Source organism: Lepus europaeus, chromosome X (genome assembly GCF_033115175.1).
Source record: "Lepus europaeus isolate LE1 chromosome X, mLepTim1.pri, whole genome shotgun sequence".
Lineage (NCBI taxonomy): Eukaryota > Metazoa > Chordata > Mammalia > Lagomorpha > Leporidae > Lepus > Lepus europaeus.
In genome coordinates, this window is record NC_084850.1 from 43,367,214 (window position 1) to 43,392,473 (window position 25,260).

Sequence of the window (25,260 nt, forward strand, 5' to 3'; positions counted from 1 at the left end):
TCATACATTAAGTTAATGTGGAAAACTTTTGTTCAAGTTATAGCTGTATGTCAGATCAATTAAATTGGAATCTCTAGGGGAGGAATCAGGATTCCTTCCTCTTTGAAAGCTTTCCAGAGGATTTTACTGTGCAGCCATTGTTGAGCAGTTGCCCTAGATTACTTAGCTAATGATCTTCATTATAACTGTAGACTCAGATTGGATTTCAGAGGTTTTACATATCTATTCGCTGTTTAGAAAGTATTCTGCATTTAGTGTTCACCTTAGTTCCTCTTTTGTTTCTTCATAAATTACATCAAAAGTAAGACTGTAACAGAGGTAATTTAGGGGTTTAGAAAAACTGCTGGTCATACACGAAAGATCCAGAAGCAGTTCAAAAACAGTACTCTGATCACTATTACCTTGGCCTTTGACTTTTTTACTCAGTAATGGTCTTTAATTTATCTTTTTCTAGGATGCACACATCTCAGAAAATTTTATATATATAGTTTTTAAAAAGGATTTATTTATTTGATAGGCGGAGTGACATAACAAGACAAAAAGAGATCTTCCAACCACAGGTTCATTCCCCAAATGGCCACAATGGCGTGGGCTGGGCCAGGTCAGAGCCAGGAGTCAGGAACTCCATCCAGGTCTCCTGTGTGTGTGGCAGGGGCTCAAGCACTTGGGACATGATCTGCTAATTTCCCAGGAGCATCAGCAAGGAGCTGAATTGGAAGCAGAGCAGCCAAGACTAGAACTGGTGCTCTGATATGGAGTGTTGGCATCTCAGGTGGCACCTTAACTTGCTGCACCACAATGCTGGCCCCAGAAGGTAGTACATAAAATTGTATAAACTCTTTCTGTGAAGATGTGAATCCTATTCATTGGTCCTCAAGATCAGAATTCCTGGTCTAACACTCCTGGAACTTTTCTCCAATATGCTTCTTATAATCTCCATTCTCTTGGCTCAGAGACTGCTTCTTGGCTCTACTCAGCTTCACTGTTCTCCGCCCTTCTTTCCTACTTTCTGAGTTCATCCAGAGACTCAGGCTTTCTGAATCTTGTTCTTTGCAGAATCTTCCATAACCTAACACTTGGGGGAGGGGAGGGCACTCTTTTAAACACATCTCCATCTCTTAACTCCTTGAACTAAGGTCCTTGTTATGTCTTTATAATCTAATACTGTGGTTCCTATTCTTTGCTCCATATCAGAATCACTGATAGAGTAACAAAACTTATGTCTAGGTCCTAGAGATGGTAATTTTAAATTTAGGTGATCAGAGGGGTGGCCTAAACATTGAAATTTCTTTTTGAAATAACTTATTTACTTGAAAGGGATGGATGGAGAGAGTGGAGGGGGGGAAGGGACGAGGAGTGAGGAAGAGAGAGAGAAATCTCCCAACTGATGGTTCACTCCTCAAATGGCTACAAGATTTGGAGCTGGGTAATCCCAAAGTCAAGAGCCAGAAACTTAATCTGAACCTCCCACATAGGTGGCAGGGGCTCAAGTACTGGAACCATCGTCTGCTGCCTCCTAGCATTTGCATTAGCAAGAGGCTGGAATCAGGAATGGAGTCAGGAGGGTGCTCCAAGCAGCATCTTCACCCTGAACATCGGGATTTAAAAATAATTATATGCAGAGCACTCCATCCACTAGTTCACTCTCCAAATGCCTGCAATAGCCAGGGCTGTGCCAGGCTGAGGCCAAGAACCCAATTCAGGTCTCCCATGTGGGTGGCAGGGACCCAATCATTCAAGTTATCATCTATTGCCTCCCAGGGTACACATTAGCTGGAAGCTAGAATCAGGAGCAGAGTTGTATCTTGAACTCAGGAACACTGATATGGGATGCAGGCATCCCAAGTGGTGTCTTAACCACTATGCCAAATGCCTTCCCCAGGCCGGCGCCGCAGCTCACTTGGCTAATCCTCTGCCTGCGGCACTGGCACCTGGGTTCTAGTTCTGGTTGGGGCGCCGGATTCTGTCCCGATTGCTCCTCTTCCAGTCCAGCTCTGTGCTGTGGCCCGGGAAGGCAGTGGAGGATGGCCCAGGTGCTTGGGCCCTGCACCTGCATGGAAGACCAGGGGGAAGCACCTGGCTCCTGGCTTTGGATCGACGCAGCACCGGCCATAGTGGCCATTTGGGGGTGAACCAACGGAAGGAAGACCTTTCTCTCTGTCTCTCTCTCTCACTGTCTGACTCTGCTTGTCAAAAAAAATGCCTTCCCAGATTTTCTAAAACCCCCCTGAATGATTCTGACATGTAGCCAATGTTGAGAACCATTGGTGTAATACCTTAAATGGGGGAAAAAGTAACTGATGGCTACACGTTATGTATAAATACAGCTTAATGTGAGGTTTATCTTATGTAGAAAAATAGAAAATGTCAAACTTACCTGTTTTGGGATTACAAAAGGAGGATAAAGTATTTTAAAAAGCTAACATTTATTAAGAATACATTCTGTGATGGCAAGTACATATATCCCTTCATTTCATTCTTACTAAATCCTGTGAAGTTGTGTTTTAGTTCATATCTGAGTAGTCTGAGGTACATCTGGGCAAATGACTTTCAATATATCTCCAAAGCTCTGCTTATCCCTTTTTATGACACTATCTCTCAATATACAATTAGCAAAATTGAATCAAGAAAAACCTCTGTACTCATTATCATGTAATGAACACTGAGAAGCAGACTACAGCACAAAATATAATCCTTTGTTTCTGGGAGGCTAATCCAGCTGAGAGGTTATAATTGATGCAACTGTCACTGAACAGGAAAGCAAAATAGAGATCAGAGAAATGGAAGAACACCAAGAGCTGGAACAGTGAAGGAGTTGTGATGGATCTTGGAGGACAAGAAGGATGTGAATTTTAAGGAAAGCATATAAGGATATTCCAAGGGATGAAAACAATATCAGGTACAGCAGAATCAGAAATGAGAATTATGTATTGAATTCAATTAATCTGTTCTACAAATACTGAGTACCTATGTGGCACCAAGCATCATGCTAGATGCTTGGAGTAGGGGTCGGTGCTGTTGGGTAGTGGGTAAAGCCGCCCACTGCAGTGCTGGCATCCCATATGGGCACCAGTTTGAGTCCTGGCTGCTCACCTTCCGATCCAGCTCTCTGTTATGGCCTGGGAAAGCAGTAGAAGATGGCCCAACTCCTTGGGCCCCTGCACCTGTGTGGGAGACCCGGTCTGGCTCCTGGCTTCAGATTGGTGCAGCTCCGGCCGTTGCGGCCATCTGGGGAGTGAACCAGTGGATGGAAGACCTCTCTGTCTCTCTCTGCCTCTGCCTCCTCTGTAACTCTGCCTTTCAAATAAATAAATAAATAAATCTTTTTTTTTTTGACAGGCAGAGTGGATAGTAAGAGAGAGAGAGACAGAGAGAAAGGTCTTCCTTTACCGTTGGTTCACCCTCCAATGGCCGCCGCGGCTGGCACACTGCGGCCAGCGCATTGCGCTGATCCCAAGGCAGGAGCCAGGTGCTTCTCCTGGTCTCCCATGCGGGTGCAGGGCCCAAGCACTTGGGCCATCCTCCACTGCCTTCTCGGGCCACAGCAGAGAGCTGGCCTGGAAGAGGGGCAACTGGGACAGAATCTGGAGCCCCGACCAGGACTAGAACGCAGTGTGCCGGTGCCACAAGGCGGAGGATTAACCTGTTGAGCCATGGCGCCAGGCCATCAAATAAATAAATAAATCTTTTAAAAAAAGATACTAGGGATAGAAAATTAATTTAGCAGCCAGGTTGTTCACAAGTTCAGTGTGAGAAAGAGATATAGAAACAAATGATTTTAATTTCATTTGTTAAAGCAAAAGAGGCACACTTGAAAGGTATGGGAATGCAAAGAAGCAGAGACACTTAGCATATTATGGAGGTCTATGGAAGGCTACTGAAAGAGATGATGCCCTAGCTAAACTTGAGGAGGAAAAATAGTTAATTTAATGAAAAGAGCTGAGAAGAGCATTGTTGCAACAGGAAATACAATTTTTTAAAAAGCACATAAGTGTGGAGGCCAGCACTGTGGCACAGCAGGTTAAAGCCCTGGCCTGAAGTGCCAGCATCCCATATAGGCACCGGATCTAGTCCTGGCTGCTCCTCTTCCCATCCAGCTCTCTGCTATGGCTTGGGAAAACAGTAGAAGATGGTCCAAGTCCTTAGGCCCCTGCACCCACGTGGGAGACCAGGAAGAAGCTCCTGGCTCTTGACTCCAGATCGGCTCAGCTCTGGCCATTGCAGCTATTTGGGGAGTGAATCGGCGGATGGAAGGCTTCTCTCTCTCTCTCTGGCTCCACCTCTCTCTGCAAGTCTGTCTTTCAAGTAAATAAAAAATAAATATATAAAAAGAGAAAAAAGCGCATAAGTTTTTATAAGAACTTCCTAAATCTGGAATTGTTGCAGGGTAAAATTCAAGGAGACGAGATAGGAGAGGCAAAAAGGGGTCAGCTAAGAGAGACCTGTATGTTATGCTAAGAGTCCTAGACTTTTTACTCTGTGCATTGGGAAACCTTGAAGTAGTTCAAGTGGTAAATGACAATGGTTGGTCAATTGCGTTTGAAATTAATTTCTCCTTTGGCTGCAATACAGAGGACAAATTTAAGAGGAGTAAGTCTGGAAGGAAACAGGCCACAGACATGAGATGAATACACTAGACTGGGCAAAGACGAGGTCATGGACTAGAAGGTTTTGGTAGAGGTAGAAAGAAGCAGGCACAAAGGCAAAATACTTAGCTTAAAATCCTGCAAAACTTAGTGACTGAATGTGAGGCACAAGGGAAGAGGAAGAAACTAGAGGGTTATAAAATCATTGCCAGAATCCTAGTTTGATAACTCCAGTGATTATCTCATTAACTGAGATTGGAATTCCAGAAGGAAACAGTGTTTTAGCAGGTGAAAGAGTAAGCTGTGGTGAACGTTAGGTTTGAACAGCGTCTGAGGTATCTGTGGGACTTCCATGTAAGGGTGTCCAATAGGTAGTTACACCTGAATACTGGAGTTTGAAGGTGGAAATAGGTAAGAGAGATTTTGAAGATGTCAGACCACTGGGGTAGTTCAAATAGTCAAACCAGATGAAAGCTCCTGAGGACAATGTCTGAGTGTGCATAGGAATACCAACATCATGATACAAAACCCCGGAGAGTGTTGCTCTTTAAGATGGTTGAGATGGAAGAGACTATGAAAAGTCCATGAAGTAAAGAACAGGGAGTTATAATGATGAACGGGAGACAGTGATATCCAAGGAGCTAAATAAAAGTGGCCCTTGGATTTAGTAATGTAGGGGTTACTACGGCCCTGAGAGAAGGAGTTTCAGCGGAGAGGGGAAATGAAGGCTGGTGGAATGTGCACCAGCACATGGCAGTGAACTGAGCAGTGAAGAACAAGTGAAGACAGCAAGAGATTAAAGTAGAAATAAAAACCCCAACATGGCTGAGAAGGGAACAGGAGACTAGATTGGCTAAAGAGGAATTCATGATTACAGGAGGATTTGTTCAAAGCAAGGTATTCTGTAATCCTCATCTGATGGCCAAATGTTTCTTGATGAAAAAAGAAATAAGCTTGCCTGAGAAGTATAAGACATAAGCTTGTCTGAGGAAGGGTGGCACGGAGCAGGGAAAAGAGTCTTGAGAAGTGGTATTATTTTAAAATCAAGGATAAGGGGAAGTGAAGAAAGAAGAAGGTGATTAACTAGGACTAAAAGCCCAAAGAGGTTGAATACCAAGACTCTGACCAAGTGCTCAATCTCTAGACTTACATAATTTTCTGTAACATCACTAAGTAAACTGAATGTGTAAGTAGAAAAGGTAGAGAGAAAAACTGATTGAGCTGAGACCTTCCTACTAGAGTGAGAGAATAAGAACAAGGTACAAGCAAAGATTTCCAGAAGGTGCTTACAACTTCAAGGTGTGATGTGATGGTAGCAGAAATGCAATGCATACAGAAAGGAGAAATAGCTTTAAGTTTATGTGATTTGCTGATGGATAGGATGTAGGGAGTAGTCCATGACACCTTCGAAGATTCAAGTGTAGGTGACTAATAAATAGTCACAAACTGGCAGAGACAGAAAACTTAGGAAATTTAAGTTGGTTTCAGAGAAGCTTATTATTTCAATTGTAGATATGCTGAGTTACAGGTGGGGGTGAGGCATCTAAGTGCAATAATGGGACTAAAGTTAGTAAGATAAACAAACCAAAACTAAATAAAAATGCATACATATTTTAGTTGCCATATCATTATGGTAGCCATTCCTATGCTAAAAAGATCTGGGCTGGATGAGGGCATGAAGAAAGCAGTAAGAATGATGATGAAAAAGAGAAGGATTAGATTTGGGAGAAACATTTAAGCAATAGCAGATGGAGAGAAAGGCAGAGACAGAAAAGGAGAAAATGGATGAAGAGTGAAATAATTATGATACCATATGTTAAATTACTTTTGTCTTATCACTTGCTCATTTGTAATATGAGGCTTTTCCTATTGCTGTTGTTTGAAATTTCCATTAAATGCTTTAAATCCTCTAGCTATTTTTAAATGCTCCAATTTTTACTTTGAGGCACTAGTCAAGGTTGCATTGAAATATCTGTTCTTTGTGCTCTAGCTTCAGAGGCTAATGTAAACTGACTTAAGTGACTGAATTAAAGTATGCTGATCATTCCCCTCTCCCATCATTAGATGATAATTTTATCAAAATCCTTTTCCCCCTCACTCCAATAACATTGAGACTTCAGAGTGCTATAATGACCCTTCTTCAGAAGTGACAAAAGTACATATCCTTCTCATAGCTGACTCATCAAATTTACTTAATGCCACTAAACTAAAAGTCATTTATTTCAGATATCCTCAATAGGAAAAACACCCTAACAAGTGGATGTTTGTTGTAATCTGTCTAACGTTCAGGAACCCTGCCACTTCTATTTCCATGGTTGCCTAAATCAACAATCTCTAAAATAGTAGATAAAAACACCTTCATGTAACTTTCTGGGATATGTCAAATCACGTCAATAGGAAATTGACATAGTACAAGATTACTTAATGGTTCACTAATTTATATAAACCAATCTCTAATGAGGTAGTCTACTTGTGTGCCAGTTTCTGTCTCTAGCACTGGAAATGTAGATGAGTTAGATAAATCCCTTCCCTCAAAGACCCTGCATTATGCAGGCTAAAGAAGCATGGAAGACTAGCTTTGAAGGACGTGAAAAGGCTACCAGGCCAAGGCAGCAAGAATTAGGACTTATCCATGAGAAGAGGGTTATGGGGATATTCCAGGCAAAACAGCAACATGCATAAGGACATAGAAATGAGAAATATGGTAATGGTTTCTAGAAACCATAAGTGATTTGTAGGGACTGACCCACATAGATCATGGCAGGAAACAACAGTGGCTAAGTCTGGAGAAGGCAGTCAGGAACAAGATGGAGAAGGCCTATGGAGTTCAGATTTTACCTTTAGAAGATGGAGAAACACTGAAGGTTTTTAAGAGGGGAAATGACATAGAAATATTTATGTTTTAAGTGAAACATTGTAGAGATTAAATTGAGGGTGGATTCGGGGAAACAAACTAGAGGCAAGAAGAGTAGTCAGGAGCTTGTGGCAATACATCAGGACAATGCTTTGCCAAATTTACTGAGTGCAAATCACCCAGGTATCTTGTTAAAATGTGCATTCTGATTCAGTAGGTTTGAAGGGGCTCTGAGATTTTTTTAAACAAGCTCTTAGGTGATAACCAACAGTGTTGAGTCACAACCCACACTCTGGATAGCCAAACTCTAGGAAAGATGTTAACGACCTGATCTAGTGTGGGAAGAGCAGGGTTGGGGATAAGGGAACAGTGATATACAGGAGGTAAAATAGTCATGGCTTGGTGCTCCAGTGAATATAGGAAGTGAAGAAGGTTGTGTTGGGGATTTCAATGAGTGTTCAGCAAGTGTTCCCTTTGAATGACTGAGTCAATGTAAAATAACTATGAGGTATCCACATGAAGTAGTAGTTGCCATTCAGATATGTGAGTCTAAAACTTGACAGAAAGGTCATACGCATACAGGTGAGAGGTGAAACCAGGGGAACAGATTAAATCATGTAGAGTAAGGTCAAGAATGGGACCATGGGAATACCTACCTACAAGTAAACAATAAAAAAGAGCCCATAAGGAAAATAGATAAGAAACAGTTAAAAACACAGGAGAAGAATCAGAGGGTAAATAGTTATACATAACAAAGAATAAAGCTTCAAGAAGGAGGGAGTAATGAACATTTTCCCATGAAGCAGTAAGGTCTAGGAAGGAAGGAATTTAAAATAACAGAAAGTAGAGGGAAGGAAGTGAGTGGAAGAGAGAATATGAAAGGGGAATATAATACACTAGTAGTGAGAAGGTGCTTATGGGGGAAAATGGAAAAAAGTATATATATGGTTAGAAGAGCAAGTGGCTCTCCAGTCAGGATCAGTCTCTGTATTTTACCTGAATTTTTGCCACTCTTTCTTAGCTTGAGGTTTTTTTTTCATCATCTCTCTTTCTCACTTACATCAATTGAAATACATGAACTCTATGAAGATTTTCTGGATCATGATGTTTCATTTCTCTAGTTACCAAAACTACAAAAATCCATGTCTGTAACCTCTTGCAATGAACTGTTATTAATCCAAATAGTTTATGTACTTATTTTTTCAGGGAAAATGGTACATTCTCATTTGTATTCCCAAGAATGTCTAGCTTAACAATCAAGAGACTTTTAGACCATATTTAGTGAATGATAGAACCATAGAATACTAAACTAAAAAACCTCTTTATGTACCAAAGATAACATGGAACCATGTGAATATTTATATTTGATTCTGAAATTAATGGATGTTGTTTAAACCATTCTGGGCCTCATTTTCTAGAAAATGAAGCGATAAAAGTAGATGAACTCAAAAGTCATTTGTCTAAAATTCTATGACCCCCATGAATACTGTAAATCTCTCATTCAATAGGCATAAAATGGCATATAAATTATCTGGCACATTTTATAAAATATAAACTTCCTAGAAAGAGTTTGGGATAATTTTACTGTTTACCATTTGCATTTGATTTTGCTGGAAGAAGTTTCTCTCTGATCTTGTCTACAAACGTCTTCCTAGCTTCATTTCTTTTGTGTTTTTTCCCAACATAATGTTGTTGGGCCACTATTGGACTATTAAAGGAAGCAGGACAGAGCTTGCAATATTTGTTTGGATTATTCAAATCCAAAGCACTGCTGGTAGAGGAAGGCATAGTCTTGTCTTTAATCCCACCTGGAGGAGGCTTGCCAGCAAGGAACTTCGGGAAGGTTGACTCTGAAGAAGTAGGAATAGGCACACCTGCTGAAATAGTTGTAATGAGAAGACATCAACATATGTTCACATATTAGAGCTGCGTTCATTGTAAAATGTTTGGAAAATTATAAATCTCTAATACCCCATTATCTTTGGATTTTTTAGCAGAGAGCTGATGAATAAAGGTAGTCATGTAAAAAATAATTTCCTTTTATAAGAATGGAAATTTGAATATGAGTTTGTCATGAAGGAATCAATGTTCTGCATTAGGTGTTGCCCAATTAAATGCCCATTAGTTTTGAGCTTCAGTGATCAATGCAGCCATCTTAATATGATTCTTTGAAATTAGTAATGGTAAAATACCAAGTTCTAAGTTGGTGTCTTTCTTGAGTAATATAGTAAGACATCTAATCAGTGTAGATTTGTGATGTTTGCATCAGAATAAAATTTATTCAGCTAAGACTAAAATACTTTACATGTTCCCAAAATTCCAGTTATTTCATAGCTCTTTCATTTACTCTCTTCCCTGAAGACAGATCTTCCAAATGAATTTGGGAGACTGAAGACAAGGCTTTCTACGTGATACTTTCTCTTATAGAGCATACTGATTCCATTCCTTTTTAGACTGACAAGTAGAAAAACAAACATACAACAATTATGGAGACTAGATTAAATTTAAAAATGAATTCTGGTTTCATTTATTAAGAAAAAAATTTCACAATGTTTCCTGTGGCATTGACTTTATTGGGTGGTACTTATATGACAAGTTGGAAATTAATCAGTGGATTTTCTATGCTAGCAATGCTTTGGTCATAAAGTACTGAAGTTGTTAATAGTGTGGTAATTTATTTATTCCAGAGGATTAATCATATTTTTTGTTATACCATACAAATTTTTCCAAAATGCAAGTACAGTTTTGCATGATCTATTCTGTTATATGTATTGCTGGACCAAAAACATTGGAAGGAGGAAAGAGGCAATATTTTGTAATTGTCTATTTTTGGGATTTATCATAGGTACTCAGTAATTACTGATGGATGATGCTGGTGGTACTTTCTTTTCTATATTTATAGGATGAAAGAAATGGGCTATCATGGTAGAAGAAGCTTCAGTAAATTTATTTTTGCCAACAGGTATAGTCAGTAAACACTGTAACCATATCTATGTTATACTGAAGACACTGATCTGAACAGGAGAAATTATTTTGAAAAGTACTAAAACAAAAAAATAATGCCAAAGCTTAGGAAGAAAGTGCTAACTTTTTATGATATAATGAGAACCTGACTGAGCTCTAGCTGCTTATTGTTGTTTAAAGCAGTGTAGCAAATCACTTCCTTTTATTTGGATTTAGCAACATGAAAAGGAGAGATAATAACATTCAGCGAGTAATTTCAATCTTCATATTAGATGACAAGGACAGAAAGAAATTAACTGAGCAGAAGAAAAATCAATTTTTTTTCAACCAGAGTGGAAATGTCCACAATTAAAAAATGGATGGCAGAGTTGAGAAAAAATAGATCCACAGTGCCGGCGCTGTGGCATAAGTGGGTAAAGCCACCACCTGCAGTCCTGGCATCCCATTTGAGTCTCAGCTGCTCCACTTCTGTCTGTTCCCGCTCTCTGCTATGGCCTGGGAAAGCAGTGGAAGACGGCCCAAGTCCTTGGGCCCGTGCACCCACGTGGGAGACCTAGAAGAAACTCCAGGCTCTTGGCTTCAGATCAGCCCAGCTCCAGCCATCACAGCTATTTGGGGAGTGAACCAGCGGATGGAAGAAGCTCCAGGCTACTGGCTTCGGATCGGCCCAGCTCTGGCTGTTGCAGCTATTTGGGGAGTGAACCAGTAGATGAAGATTTCTCTCTCTCTCTCTCTCTCTCTCTCTGTCTCTGCCTCTGTAACTCTGCCTTTCAAATAAATAAATTTCTTAAAAAAAAAAAAGATAGACCCTGTATTGCAGATAAGAGGTGGATGGAATCTTACCCATTTCTGGCTGAAATCCTAATGCAGACACATGATCGGTTTCCTCCACTAATGGCTTCAGTTTTCTAGCATGAACCTCCCCCATACAGTGAGACTGAGCAACAACTGGAGAGCTGAAAATCATGTTGTACATATCACAAACTCTGTTTTTGTCCGGTAATCCAGCCTTACGCACCTGAAACAAACATAATCTTGTTAAAAAGATTCAATGACTCAAAGTTTAGAATCACACATCAACACAGATCACTTACCGGAAAATTCTCAGCAGGCGTCTTCATTTTCTTACCAGGAACTTCAAATTGTTCCCCATGTACTTGAAAATAAAACCTAACATTTTGAGCATGTTGTTCACTCTGAAAAAAAGATATAATACGACTTTGTTTATTCAGTAGCAGAGTCACCTAAAATTCACACCTCTCTGAGTTTGAGGAGAGTACTCATGAGTTTTAATATATTTGGTCTGTATTAAATTTATGAAAGAGCTTCATTGGCTTTCAAACCTCTAAATATCAGTTAAAATGAAAATAATGCTACAACTCAGAAGTTATTAACTCTTAGATTCTTGTTTCTGACACACTGCTAGTGGGGCTGGCGCTGTGGCACAGCGGGTTGAGACCCTGGCCTGTGGCGCCCACATCCCATATGGGTGCCAGTTCTAGTTCTGGCTGCTCCACTTCTGATCCAGCTCTCTGCTATGGCCTGGGAAGGCAGTGGAAGATGGCCCAAGTCCTTGGGCCCCTGCACCCACGTGGGAGATCCAGAGGAAGCTCCTGGCTCCTGGCTTTCAATTGGCGTGGCCCCAACCATTGCAGCCATCTGGGGAGAGAACCGGAAGATGGAAGACCTCTCTCTCTCTGTCTCTACCTCTCTCTGCAACTCTGTCTTTCAAATAAATGAAAATAAATAAAAGAAAACTAAATGACACACAGCAAGCTACTACACAATATCAAATAACTTCTCCTTCCTTAGTTACAAATCTTGGCAATGGAATTCAACAGTCATCTTGGACCATGAGGGACCTTGAAGATGAAGTGCGATTCATCAGAGCAGAAAGACAGGAAATGTTTAGGTCCTTGATGTCATGGAGCTGTTATATCGTTCCTTCACTGTCCACCTCTCAAATTCTTTTATATGAAGAACATGTTTTCTTTTTTTATGAAGGACTACAGATTAGAAAATATAACCAAAGTGGTGTGTGGAGAAACACATTTCCTGAACAAACATGAGACAACTCTGCAGAATTTTAAATTGTAAAATATATCTACTGTATAGATAAGAACAAAAAATATCCATTATCTAATTGTAACTAATGTTAGCACTTTGTTACATTTCTTTCAAATGAAGAGATAAAATTTTACAGATATAGTCCTATACCCTCATGCTTACAATCTTTTCCTCCTCTGTCCCTCCCCATAGGTAATCATTATCTTAAAGTTGGTGTATCTACTTTTTTAATGCTTTTATTCTACTACTACATCTGCATGCATCCATATAGTATGACATAATATGGTCTTTTAAAAATTTTATGAAAATGGAATCCTTAAGTATATATCGCCTATGATTTGGGTTCATGTGTTCGAGGCTTGGTACCTAGTCTGATGATGTGACAAGTGGTGAGACCTTTGAGGGAGAACTAGTGGAAGGTAATTAGGTCATTGGGGAGCCGTGAAAGAATTCATGTCATTCTCAATGGGGCCCTGGATCTCCCAAAAGGATTATTATAAAAGAGCAAGACTGGATTCCTGTACTGCCATGTGATCTCTTCTCAATGTGCTCCTGTCACAATGCCATTGGCCATGTGACATAGTTGAAGGGACACTCACTGAGCAAATGTCCAAAACTAGGAACTAACAAAGTCTCTTTTCTTTACAAATTACCCACTCAGCCTCAGGTATTTTGTTGTGGCAATAGAAAATAGACTACGGCATTAGCCTTTTTGAAGCTGTCTTTTTAAACTAAACATTGCAGTTCTAAGATTTATACATATTTATACAAATAGGTCTCATTCATTCATGTTACATTCTGTGTAATATTATACTCCATATGTTACACATCCATTCCTCTACTGAGGACAACTACATTTCCATTCCTTTTGCTATTACAAGCATTGTTGCAATGAACATATATAAACATCTCTCTCTATATATATGTCTATAAGTTTCTTTAGAGTAGATATCTCAAATGGAGTTCTTGGTTTATTAGGTGTGTGGATTTTCAACTTCACAAGTCTTAGAAAATTTGTATTAACAGTTTGCATCTCCAAATGCAGTGAATAAGAGCTTTGTCTTCATATATTCTCCTTAAGTGCCAAGTGCTATTAGATTTTTAACTTTTGCCAGGATCATGGTTTGGTTATGATTTGACTTCAATATGAAATTTGCATTTCCTCTATAATCACTGGTGAAGTTGAACATCTCTTATACAGCCTGTTCATATCACTTTCTCATTTTTCTACTGAGTTCTTGTTCCAACTGATTTGTAGTTCTTTATGTATTCTAGACATTAATCTTTGTGAATGTACAGGAAATACAGCCACAACCAGAGACAAAGAAAGAAAAGCAGACCCCTCCTCCCAACGCAGACCCAGTTAACGAGTGAAGCATCTGCCCACTGTTATCTAGGGAGGGAAGATGTCTTAAGTTCTGCTTCTTTAAACTCCAGCCATAAGTCTGCCCTAATAAATCTGCCCCTGGTATCACTTTTACAAACATACTGGGCCCACTGCCCATTGGTAATGTGGTCCTAAGTCATGTAGGCTGCAATTTAAACCCACTAACGCTATAACAGCTAAGGTATGATGCTGATGAACCTGCTGGCATAATAAACTGCTGGATCCTCCACTGTCTCTTGTGCCTGTTTGAACAAAGGGAGCCTTTCCTCCCCAGGTTTCTGTAACATTTTGGTGCATTGGCCAGGAAACCCCTGCTGTGCCCATTAGCAAGTGTTGGGAAACCCCAGTGTGTTCAAACATGGCTAGCTCTTTGAGCCTTGACCTGCAGGACTCAGCCAGATGGGGCCTGGGAAAGCCAATGGAGGATTGGAAGGCCTGCCTTCCAACTCATTCCCCAGGATCTTAACTCCCCAAGCCGTACCCACTCCCCCCAGACCGAATCCCCATGGCCCACCAAATAGGACAAGTGGACCGATCTCCTGGACTTCAGGACCCAGTAAGTCGCCCTGGGGTGCTCGGTATTCAGGTCTGCCTTTGTGTGGAAGGGGATACTGATCACCTCCTGGCAATCATAGTGATTGCATCTGTTAGGTCTTCCTGGTGGGGCACCCGTCTGGTAACAGCAATCATAGCAATTGCTTCTGGTGGGTCCTCCTAGGGAGGTACCTGTCTAGGGTCTCTAATGGAAGAGAGAGTGTGTGTGGTGTGAATGTGTTTGTGGCTCCATGGTCCTGCGGCTATGGAGTCTGATTGAGCCCTAACCTTCGCTTCTGTGTTCTCTACAAGGAGAGGGGCCAGGCAGGCAAAGCGATCATACTCCGGATCAGTGCCTGTTCCAGAGGTCTTTGTCTCTTGTTCTGGGACATCGATCAAGGGTGGCACATTATGGGAAAATGCCATTCAAAACTAACTGTTCTAGACTATATGATAAAAACTTTAAAAAGGGTTGCAAGCATAAAATTGTGTTCTGATTGAAAAAAAAAAGAGGGACATTTTTGACTTTTTTCCTCTCTTTGGTTTGTGGCATGTTAACTCTACCCCTTTGCTGGGAGAGGGGAGGAGAAAGGTCAGCTGCCTGTCAGCATGGGGCAGTGATACTTGAAAGTCTCCTAAATCAAGTTAACAATCGCCAGTGAGCTTTTCGCCCGTGACATCCCAGCCCCCTCACCCACAGTCACTCTTGGGACACATCTTTCAGCTGCCTGAACAACTTTGTTTCAGAGGCAGTCCCAGGTATCTGTTGACTGGGTGCAGCTTGGGACACTTGTTTGGTGAAAGACTAGGCTCGGCCGGCACCGTGGCTCACTAGGCTAATCCTCTGCCTTGCGGCGCCGGCACACCGGGTTCTAGTCCCGGTCGGGGCACCGATCCTGTCCCGGTTGCCCCTCTTCCAGGCCAGCTCTCTGCCGTGGCCAGGGAGTGCAGTGGAGGATGGCCCAAGTGCTTGGGCCCTGCACCCCATGGGAGACCAGGAGAAGCACCTGGCTCCTGCCATCAGATCAGCGCGGTGCGCTGGCCGCAGCGCGCCAGCCGCGGGGGCCATTGGAGGGTGAACCAACGGCAAAAGGAAGACCTTTCTCTCTGTCTCTCTCTCTCTCACTGTCCACTCTGCCTGTCAAAAAAAAAAAAGAAAGAAAGAAAGAAAGACTAGGCTCAAATTCAACTTAAAGTCTAGGGAGACATACTTGATAAGTAACAATCTCATGCATAAAATTGCCAGTTATAGCTTTTGTGATAATTTGGTAAAATATAACTGGACATGGAGTTTAAAGAAATTTTTCAGGGCCAGTGCTGTGACATAGCGGTTAGGACTGCTGCCTGCAGTGTCGGCATCCTGGCTGCTCCACTTAAGACCCAGCTCTCTGCTGTGGCCTGGGAAGGCAGTGGAGGGTGGCCCAAGTCCTTGGGCCCCTGCGTCCATGTAGGAAACCTGGAGGAGGCTCCTGGCTCCTGGCTTCAGATTGGTGCAGCTCTGGCCATTGTGGCCCATTGGGGAGTGAACCAGCGGGTGGAAGACCTCTCTCTCTCTCTGCCTCTCCTTCTCTGTGTAACTCTTTCAAATAAATAAAAAAATCTTTCAAAAAAAAAAAAAAGAAATTTCTCTTTTAAGACCAAAAAGAACACTGCTTTAAAGAAAATTTTTGCTGTGTAATCTGCCAGGCTTATTTTGTTACTGGGTTTAGCAAGGCAACAATGGGTAATCAGAACTTTATTATGGCTTCTAAGGTGGATGTTACCAAGTTAAAAACTTTTGGTTTAATTAAAAAAAAGGTCTATAAAGTGAAGGGCCAACTTTTGATGTAAAACAGCTATCAGAGGCCACTTTGCAACCATTGCAGCAGCTGTGCTCTTCAGGGAAACCTGTGCGGGGGGGTGTGGAGGAGAGAGTGGCCCTGGGCTACAGGGCCTGGCCAATTAGACGGACAGCCTGGGGGCCCAATATGCTCTATGCCAAGCATTGTGGAGGGAGGCACAGTGCCTGTGAGCCTGTGATGTGTGCTGCCCCTCCGCTCACCAGGGAGCCCAAGGCACCAGCTGGCCCATCGGTGGGGAAATGCGCAGGTCCTTGATGTTGAGGCTCTGTCTGCTGGCCTGCCACTGCTGGCTGCCATGGGAGCCCAGCACAGGAGCTCCGGAGGTCACTGAAGGTGTACTTGGTAATAACCAGATAGGCAGAGCACCCAGATGAGTTCCTATATATATAAATTCTTGGTTACAAATTGCATTAACTCAACCCCTTGGATATGGGTCTGTGCTGACAGGCAGGAGCAGAGCAAAATTCTTGTGACCAGGACTCAGTCCCAGGTCTGGAGATCGAGGGCCCACCAGGACTTCCACAGTCTCTCCACCTATTCTCTAGGGAGATCTAGAAGAGCCCCCACTCCCCATCTCCTTCCTCTGAGGCCAGAGGGCCCTCCTCTGCCAGAGAGCCCACTACCTGCTTCACCCCCACTGCCACCTAAGGAACCTGAGCAGATAGAGATGCGTCTCCATTCAGCCCAGACACAGTGACTACAGGCCCTCCCCTCCCCTCAACCCTGCTTGTGTTCCCGGAGACAGGGCCACTGCTGGAGGCAGCAGCAGCAGCAGCAGCAGCGGCTGCCGGCAGAAGTGGTGTACACAGAAGTGTGTGTACATTTCCAGAGTAAGGCACTTCAAATGCCCCTGTGAGAGATTAGAGGGCCCCCACAGGCTGACCAAGACAGCACTCTACAAGAGAGACAGGTCCGGGAGTTTCTAGGGGACAGCTTGCTTCTGTCGCATTTATCACCCAACTGCAAACTACACTGAAAGTGAAATTCAGAAATGATATAGGGGCAAGCACTGTGGCCTAGTAGGCTAAACCTCTGCCTGCAGTGCCGGCATCCCATATGGGCACCAGTTCGTATCCCGGTTGCTTCTCTTCCTGGGAAAGCCGTAGAAGATGGCCCCGGTGCTTGGGCCCCTGTACCTGCGTGGGAGACCCAGAAGAAGCTCCTGGCTTCAGACTGGCCCAGCTCCAGCAGTTGTGGCCATTTGGAGAGTGACTCAGCGGATGGAAGACCTCTCTCTATCTTTCCCCCTCTCTCTCTTTAACTCTGCCTTTCAAATAAATAAACCTTAAAAAAATGATACAAGTGAGAGTGGAAGTTGTGGCTTAGAAGGATAAGCTCCCCCTGCAGTGCTGGCTTCCCAAATGTGCACAGGTTCAAGTCCTGGCTGCTCCATTTCCCATCCTGCTCCCTGCTAGCACTCCTGGGAAAGTAGAAGATAGCCCAGGTCCTTGGGCCCTTGCACCCATGTAGGAGACCCAGATAAAGCTCCTTGCTCCTGGCTTCTGCCTGGCCCAGCCCTGGCCATTGCAGTAATTTGGAAGTGATCTAGTGAATGGAAGACCTCTCTCTCTCTCTCTCTGTATTTCTGCCTTTCAAACAAATAAATAAATCTTTTAAAAATGATACAACTACATAATATGATAGTTTACAATCACTAAAATATTATAGGAAAAGATGTAACGATAGGACAGAATTCTAGAATATGATCTCATATGAAAAAATGAGCATAAAACAACACATACAATTCTTTTATTTTTGGTAAAAAAATGTGTATGTGTGTGTGTGCACATGCATAGACCGAAAGCATTTTGGAATCAGCTAAACACAGGAGAAAGTAAATGACAGTTAATAGCAAGTGATAGAATTATAATTGATACTTATTGCTCTTTTGTATATTTTCTGCATTGAACAGTACTTTATAATTCCATAAAATGCTTTTCAGATTTAAATTTAAATGGTTCCAACTGCAGTTTTCACAGAGTCCCTTGACTGTTCATTTTTCTTGATTAATTCCATAGCTTTCTGATGGGGGAGGGTCTGAGGATGGATAGGCACTCTCACACATTTGATTTTTACTCAATCTTCACATGTTTATTAAGAGAAATTACCACCCTCATCTTGCAGGTTCAAGAAACATGCTCAAGAAGTTACACTGATTTGTACAGGGTTATGGTGAAGTCATGACTTGAACTTAGTTCTTCTCAATTCATAGCCAATAGCTATTTGTAATTATGGCAATTTAATCTCAGTCAACCTAGCTGAGGAAAAGAACTCACGAGACTCGCTTCGACAACCGCCCTCCCCTCCGTGACTGGTAACACTCATCAGATGACATAGAAATGTGAGGCAATGCTACCAAAGGAAAAGAACAATGGACTTTAAATTATTTTTAAGCTTTGTCATGCCAACTGTTGAGTGATTGCCAATAATTATTGGCAGTCACTCACCCTCTGGGTCTAAATGTAGTTTTTAAAAAATAGTTGTGTATTCAAGAGGGAGGGAAGAAGGGAGGAGAGAGAGAGAAAGAGAGGGAGTCAGAGAGACAGAAAGAAAAAGAGAATATGATATTCCATATTCTCCCTCCCCAAATGTCTGCAATGGCTGGGACTGCGTTAAATCAAGCCAGGAGCCAGAAACTCAATCCAGGCCTCCACATGGGTTTCAGGAGCACAAATCACTTCAGCCATCACGGCTGGCTGCTGGTTCTGCATTATCAGGAAGCACGAACTGGACCCGAGTATTGAACCCAGGTATTCTGATGTGGGATACTGACATCCTAACTAGTGGCCTTACTGCTATGCTAAATGCTTACCTCTGGGTTTCAATTTTTTAATCTATAAACTAAGAGAGCAGCAACATTATTTTCTCTCCTAGCTCTAGAATTCTGTAACTCTGTGCCTAAAAACACGTGGCGAAGCCAAGAGCAAGACTGGTTCTTTTTGTATTTCTAGTCTTCCTTTACTATAAAGAAAGAATCTGGGAAATCTACAGTATGTCTTGATTCACATTAACAGTTTACTATGCAAGCTTCATAATGTCAACCTTACATTTACTACAAGAATGAACGGCATAGTGGCCTGATGCATATAAAGGAAGCAGAATGGTATGAAGAGAAGAAAAGTTTTGGAGTAAAAAATATCAAGTTTAAATCTAAATTCACCAAACTTCAGCTATCTTGGTACTGTCACATTCTGAGCCAATCTCCTCATCCATCAAAGGGAAATGACACCATCTAGTATGTAAGATTCTCATAAGAATCAAAAAGACGATGTAAGGTTTACCTGCCATATGAAAAACTTGCTTTAGATCTTATTCCCATTATTTCTTCCATTAATTTACCTCATAATGGGAAATCCGTTGTGATTCAAACTGCAGCACAACACCACATAGTTGACAAAGGTTATCTCTAAAAAGTTGTTGATTCCAGGCAGTACCTACAAATAAAGTGAACATGATATATCACATTAATGAATACTTAGAGGCAGTGTTTTCATTCCTCTACAGCACTTCAAATTTGAGTGCTTGTGAAGTCGTATTAATAGCTCTTTGTTGGAATATTCACCTTTTTAAAAAATATTTATTTATTTATTTATTTGAAAAACAGAGTTACAGAGAAGCAGAGGCAGAAAGAGAGAGAGAGAGGGGTCTTCTGTCCACTGGTTCACTCCCCAAATGGCCGCAACAGCCAAAGCTGGGCCAATCCGAAGCCAGGAGCCAGGAACCTCTTCTGGGTCTCCCAGGCTGGTGCAGAGGCCCAAGGACTTGGGCCATCCTCTATTACCTTCCCAGGCCATAGCAGAGAGCTGGATCGGAAGTGGAGCAGCCGGAATTCAAACCGGCGCCCATATGGGATGCCGGCACTGCAGGTGATGGCTCCTGAGTATTCACCTTAATATGCACATATTAAATATGGCTCTGATGTCTGATATGGTAAGAATTATTTATTTAGTACAACCAGTCTAGGCGATGCCATTCTGAAGGAATAGTTATAGAGGGCACCAGCAACTTCATTAGATTCGTGGAATGATTTAGGATACCAACAACAAAAAACTCAGATTTAAAAACTAAGCCTTATTTGTGTGTGTGTGTTTTACAGCAGATAATCCTAAGAAGTGTATTATTTTAGGACTGTCATTTAACTTGAGCTGTGGCTCTAATATTATCTAAAATAACTATCTTTATCTACAAGTCACTATCTTTACTTACGAAGGACAATAATTCTCTGTCATTGAACAAACACTAGGACAGTCATTTGGCCCAATACTTTGACTCAAGCTCTTCAAAGCTTCAAAGTAATGCTCGTATACTAAGACCTAAAAATTTGTGCTATAGTGTTTTTCATTGTAATAAATAACACGTGCCAAACATTTCTGCACTTGCACTTGAGTACCACACTTATATCTAAAATTGTTAACAGCTGAAATGTATTCTGCCAAAGTTTCTATAGGGCATGAGTCACAACACATCAAAATTTTGCTTGCTATTTGGTTATTTAAATAAATAAACTGACACTATGTACACTTTCATGGGGAGATGTCAGTGATATATTAAAAGAATGCAAAGTTATAGAAGAAATATAGAGCTGGTGCTGTGGAATAGCAGGTAAAACTGCTGCGTACAGTGCCAGCATCCCATATGGGTGTCAGTTAGAGTCCTGACTGCTCCAATTCCAATCTAGTTCTCTGCTATGTCCTGGGAAAGCAATAGAAGATGGCCCAAGTCTTGGGGCCTCTGCACCCACCTGGGAGACCCGGAAGAAGCTCCTGGCTGCTGGTTTTGGATCGGCACATCTCTAGCCATTGCGGCCATTTGGGGAATGAACCAGTGGATGGAAGACCTCTCTCTTTCTCTCTCTCTCTTTGCCTCTCTGTCTTTCAAATAAGTAAATAAATATTTAAAAAAAGAACACATAAATATCCAATTCAAAACACCAATAAAAATTAAATATATGCACATATAAACAGACATAGAAAAATCTGGAGTGATATAAACTAAATTTAAAAGCGGTTGACTTTGGAAAGTGAGGTTAGAATAAAAGGGGGAAATTTAATATTTTACTCTCTTTGCAATTGATGTAATTTTGTAAAAACTACGTAGGAATTTTTAATTATAAACCATTAGAGGGGATGTCAGGAAGATGGTGGAAAAGGATTTTCCAGTCCTTGTTCCCTCCACAGAAACGTCAATTGAACAACATATCAAAACAACCTTCACAAAAACTAAGGAAACCAGATCAGAGATACAGCCCTGGACACAGCACAAACATAAGAGAAGATGCACTGAAGAGTACACAAAGGACAAATTTAGCTTACCTGCACCACCCCTCCTCCATTCCCAGGCTGCCTGGCATGGAGCAAGATACCCTGTGGGTGGAGGAAGGAGAGGGAAGTCAGCACCACACTTCATCTGAAACACCAACACTGGGCACACCCCTTTAGAACTCAGTACTCAAAATGTTTCTATAGCTCCTGGCTCTAGGCTGATGCTTGGAAACTGAGCCTTCAGTCCTGTTCTGACAACAAGCTGAACCCTGCAGCCTCAGGCACCAGGCCTCCTTCAGTATCAGGCCAATCCCTGAAGCCCTAGTTATCAGGCTGGTTAATGTGTACTTAGCCCCCAGGTCAGCCCCTGTGCATCTAGACTCCAGGCTGGTAACTGTGGGTTGAGTCTCCAAGCCTGCCTGTCAGGCCAGATCTCATAGCACCAGGTCAGTCCCTGTAACTGTGCCTTCCAGGCCATGTTCTATTTGATCAGAGATAAATCTGTCCCACCAGCCCCCAGCACTGGAGCATCACCCACAGGCCTAAGTTTTAGGAGCATCCCTGTGTCCTCAAGTCCCAGGTTGATGCTAAGGTCCCAGGACCCAGGCTAGCTGTCACAGCCTTAGCCTGTAATCCAGCAACTGCTTACCTAGCCTCCAGATCAATCCCTTGTGGGCCCAAGCACTAAGCCAGACCCAGGCTCCAGGCTGGTCCTCATTATCACAAACTCCAGAGAACCTAGGGTCCAGGCCCAGTCAGTACACTTCAGTGCCACAATGGACCCCTGCACTGAGGTGTTAAGATCACTCCTTCAGACCCATACTCCAGGCTTTTCCCAGTGATCTCAAGTGCAAGGCCTGCCCTAAAGCCAGGCCAGTCCCTGCAGACTTGGGCTCAAGGCCATCCTCAGCACAAAGCAGGTCCCTGTGTGCCCAGGCTGCCGGCCACCTCTCACAAATACAGGCTCCAGGACTGTCTTGGTAGAGCCAAGCTCTAGGCCCAACTCTGAGGACCCAGTGCCAAGCTCACCACCCATTTGCTAACCCAGGCACTAATCCGACCTTCCAAAGGATTCCAGCAGCAAGCCTGCCTAAAGACCATGCCAGATGCTCTGCACCAGATCTCTGGATGGGTTGACTGGTGAAGGGCTTTCCCAGGCAAATCCAGTCTGCAAAGACTTTAAATAAATCCCTATGTCTTCAAATGCATAGAAATCAATGGACGTCAATAAGAACCATGAAAAATCAGGAAATATCATCAAAAAGATACAATAATATCCCAGTAGCTGACTTCAAAGAAATGTAGACATCCTAACTGCATGACAAAGAAATGAAAATAATTGTTTTAAGGAAGCTCAGTGAACTTCAAGAAAATACAGAGAAATGATTCAGTGAACTCAAGAAAACAATAAATGATCAAAATTAGAAATTTAACAGAGAGCTTTAAATTGTATAGAAAAAACAAATTCTGGAGCCAATAAATACAATGAATGCAATAAAAACACACATCAACATCAAATTTGATCAGGCAGAAGAAAGAATCTGAACTTGAAAACAGTTTATTTGAAAATATTAAGATGAGAAAAAAATAAGAATGCAAAGTGATGAAGAAAGCTTACGTGACTTAGGAGACAGTATCTAAAGAGCAAATGTTTACAGGAGTTTGTTAAGAGAAAAGAAAGATAAAAAGGTCATTAAAGACACAACAACAGGGGCCAGCCTTGTGGTGTAGCAGGTTGGGCCTCCACTTGCAACACCAGCATCCCATATGGGCACAGGTTCGAGACCCAGCTGCTCACTTCCAATCTAGCTCCCTGCTAATGCATCTGGGAAAGCAGTGGAAGATGGCCCAAGTGCTTGGGCTCCTGCACCCATGTGGGAGACCTAGATGAAGCTCCTGTCTCCTGGCTTCAGCCTGGCCCAGCCCCAGCCTTTTGGGGAATGAACCAGCAGGTGGATGGACGATTCTCTCTCTCTCTCTCTCTCTCTCTCTCTCTCTCTCTCTCTCTCTCTCTCTCTCTAACTCTGCCTTAAATAACAAACTTCCAGTCCAGCTCTCTGCTGTAGCCTGGTAAGGCAGTGGAGGATGGCCCAAGTCCTTGGGTCCCTGAACCCGTGTGGGAGACCTGGAGGAGGCTCCTGGCTCCTGGCTCCTGGCTTCAGATCTGCACAGCCCTGACCATTGCAGCCAATTGGGGAGTGAACCAGCAGATGGAAGACCTCTCTCTCTCTCTCTCTCTCTCTCTCTCTCTGCCTCTCCTCTCTGTGTAACTCTGATTTTCAAATAAATAAATAAATAAATATTTGAAAAAACTTGTTTGACCTTTGCAATCTTTTAATACCGTCATAATCTTAGGAAAGAATGAGCTGAGCACTGCATTAAGCTATGGGAGACTGGGGCATTTTGTTAATCTTTCCAAAAGCATTTTGACTTTCTTTTTCCCCTAAACATCATACCACACTTCAGAAATTTTTGGAAATAATTGTGTGAGAAATGCAGATGTTTATCTGTCAGCATGATGAACACTCATAGTTCTAATGCTTTCTAGTTCCTTTAGTTTCTCAGGTTATTAAATGAGCACCGGACTTGATATTTTGGCAAATTTTAGTTATTTTATACTGTATACAGATGATCACAATTCAAAAAATGGATTCCCATAGCAAAACAATTATAAAATACAATGGAATTAACAAGGTAATTGAGAGTACTGGCTATATGTCTAATATTTATGTTGTCATTTCAACAAAGTCCTTGACCTTCATAATCATTGATGGCACAAGGACATAAGCCTCAGCGATTTTAGGTTCTTGTTCCTCCTGCCTTCTTTCAAGAGACCAGTTCAGTCTCTTGTCTTGTATTGTTCCTCACCTACCCCCTGGATTCTTCCCCAGGTTTGGAAGCCAGTGGACCAAACTAGAAGAACCAGCATGGAGAAGTTCACCTCCACCTACTGGCCCCCACCCCTAGCCCACCTAAGACATAAAGAGGCCCAGTCTGCTGTTCAGTCAATGTGCACACCAGTGGTTGGTCACCCACCTCTGAGGATTGATTTTCCCTGAATACATTCGGTCTGGCTGCAAATTTGTACCCTGCCTCCACTCTGTTCTGCACCTCTTTTTCTTACATTTGGTGCCCCGTGTGACGAGGCACCAAGCTGCACCTCTTTTTCTTACAATCATAAGGACTCCGAGGCTAGGAGCTCAGGAGTTATGCTTGTTAAGTCAGAAGCTGAATCGAAGAGCTGTGTAAATCCATTAATTTGCTTGCTCCCATGACAGCTACTTTGCATCAGAAAGCCACTAAATACATGCCATTCATTCCAACTGGTTAATAAATGTGAATGAATCTGCAAGATCGATGTCAGATGGCAAAGAATCAAAGTTCTGCCCTAACAGATAGGTGATAATACACTAAGGAGCATGCTCAAATTGGTCTTCACAAGTTTAGTGAATTTTTTCACATGCTAGTATCTAATAAAGACAGAGTCAGAAACTAACACATGGTCATTAATCTCTCTGCAAACATTCCCAACCTATCAAATGCAGAGAATTAAAAATCAATGCTAACCGTTTACTAATTATTCTTTCCAGACACCAACATCAGATTTACAGAATCATAATGCTTTCTCGTGCTTACAGTTTATAAGACACCATGGCAGAGTACAGATTTACAACAATGGAACAGTCCTGATAGTTTGGAAATGTGCTTCCTATTTATTTTATGATTTTACTATCAAGCACATAGTGAGCTCTTTACTGCAGCTGTG

The 25,260-nt window shown here is 42.1% G+C and overlaps 1 protein-coding gene across 1 annotated transcript in view; it reads right to left on the reverse strand.

Annotated features, from left to right (window-relative positions):
- Positions 1–25,260, reverse strand: part of ZMAT1 (zinc finger matrin-type 1) — a 37,381-nt gene that overhangs the window by 6,813 nt on the left and 5,308 nt on the right. The window contains exons 2-4 of the mRNA XM_062184368.1: positions 19,573–19,667; positions 11,499–11,600; positions 11,248–11,422 (exon numbers count right to left, since the gene is read on the reverse strand). Coding sequence (XP_062040352.1) covers positions 11,248–11,422; positions 11,499–11,600; positions 19,573–19,667 — 372 coding nt within the window. The remainder of the gene's footprint in view (positions 1–11,247; positions 11,423–11,498; positions 11,601–19,572; positions 19,668–25,260) is intronic.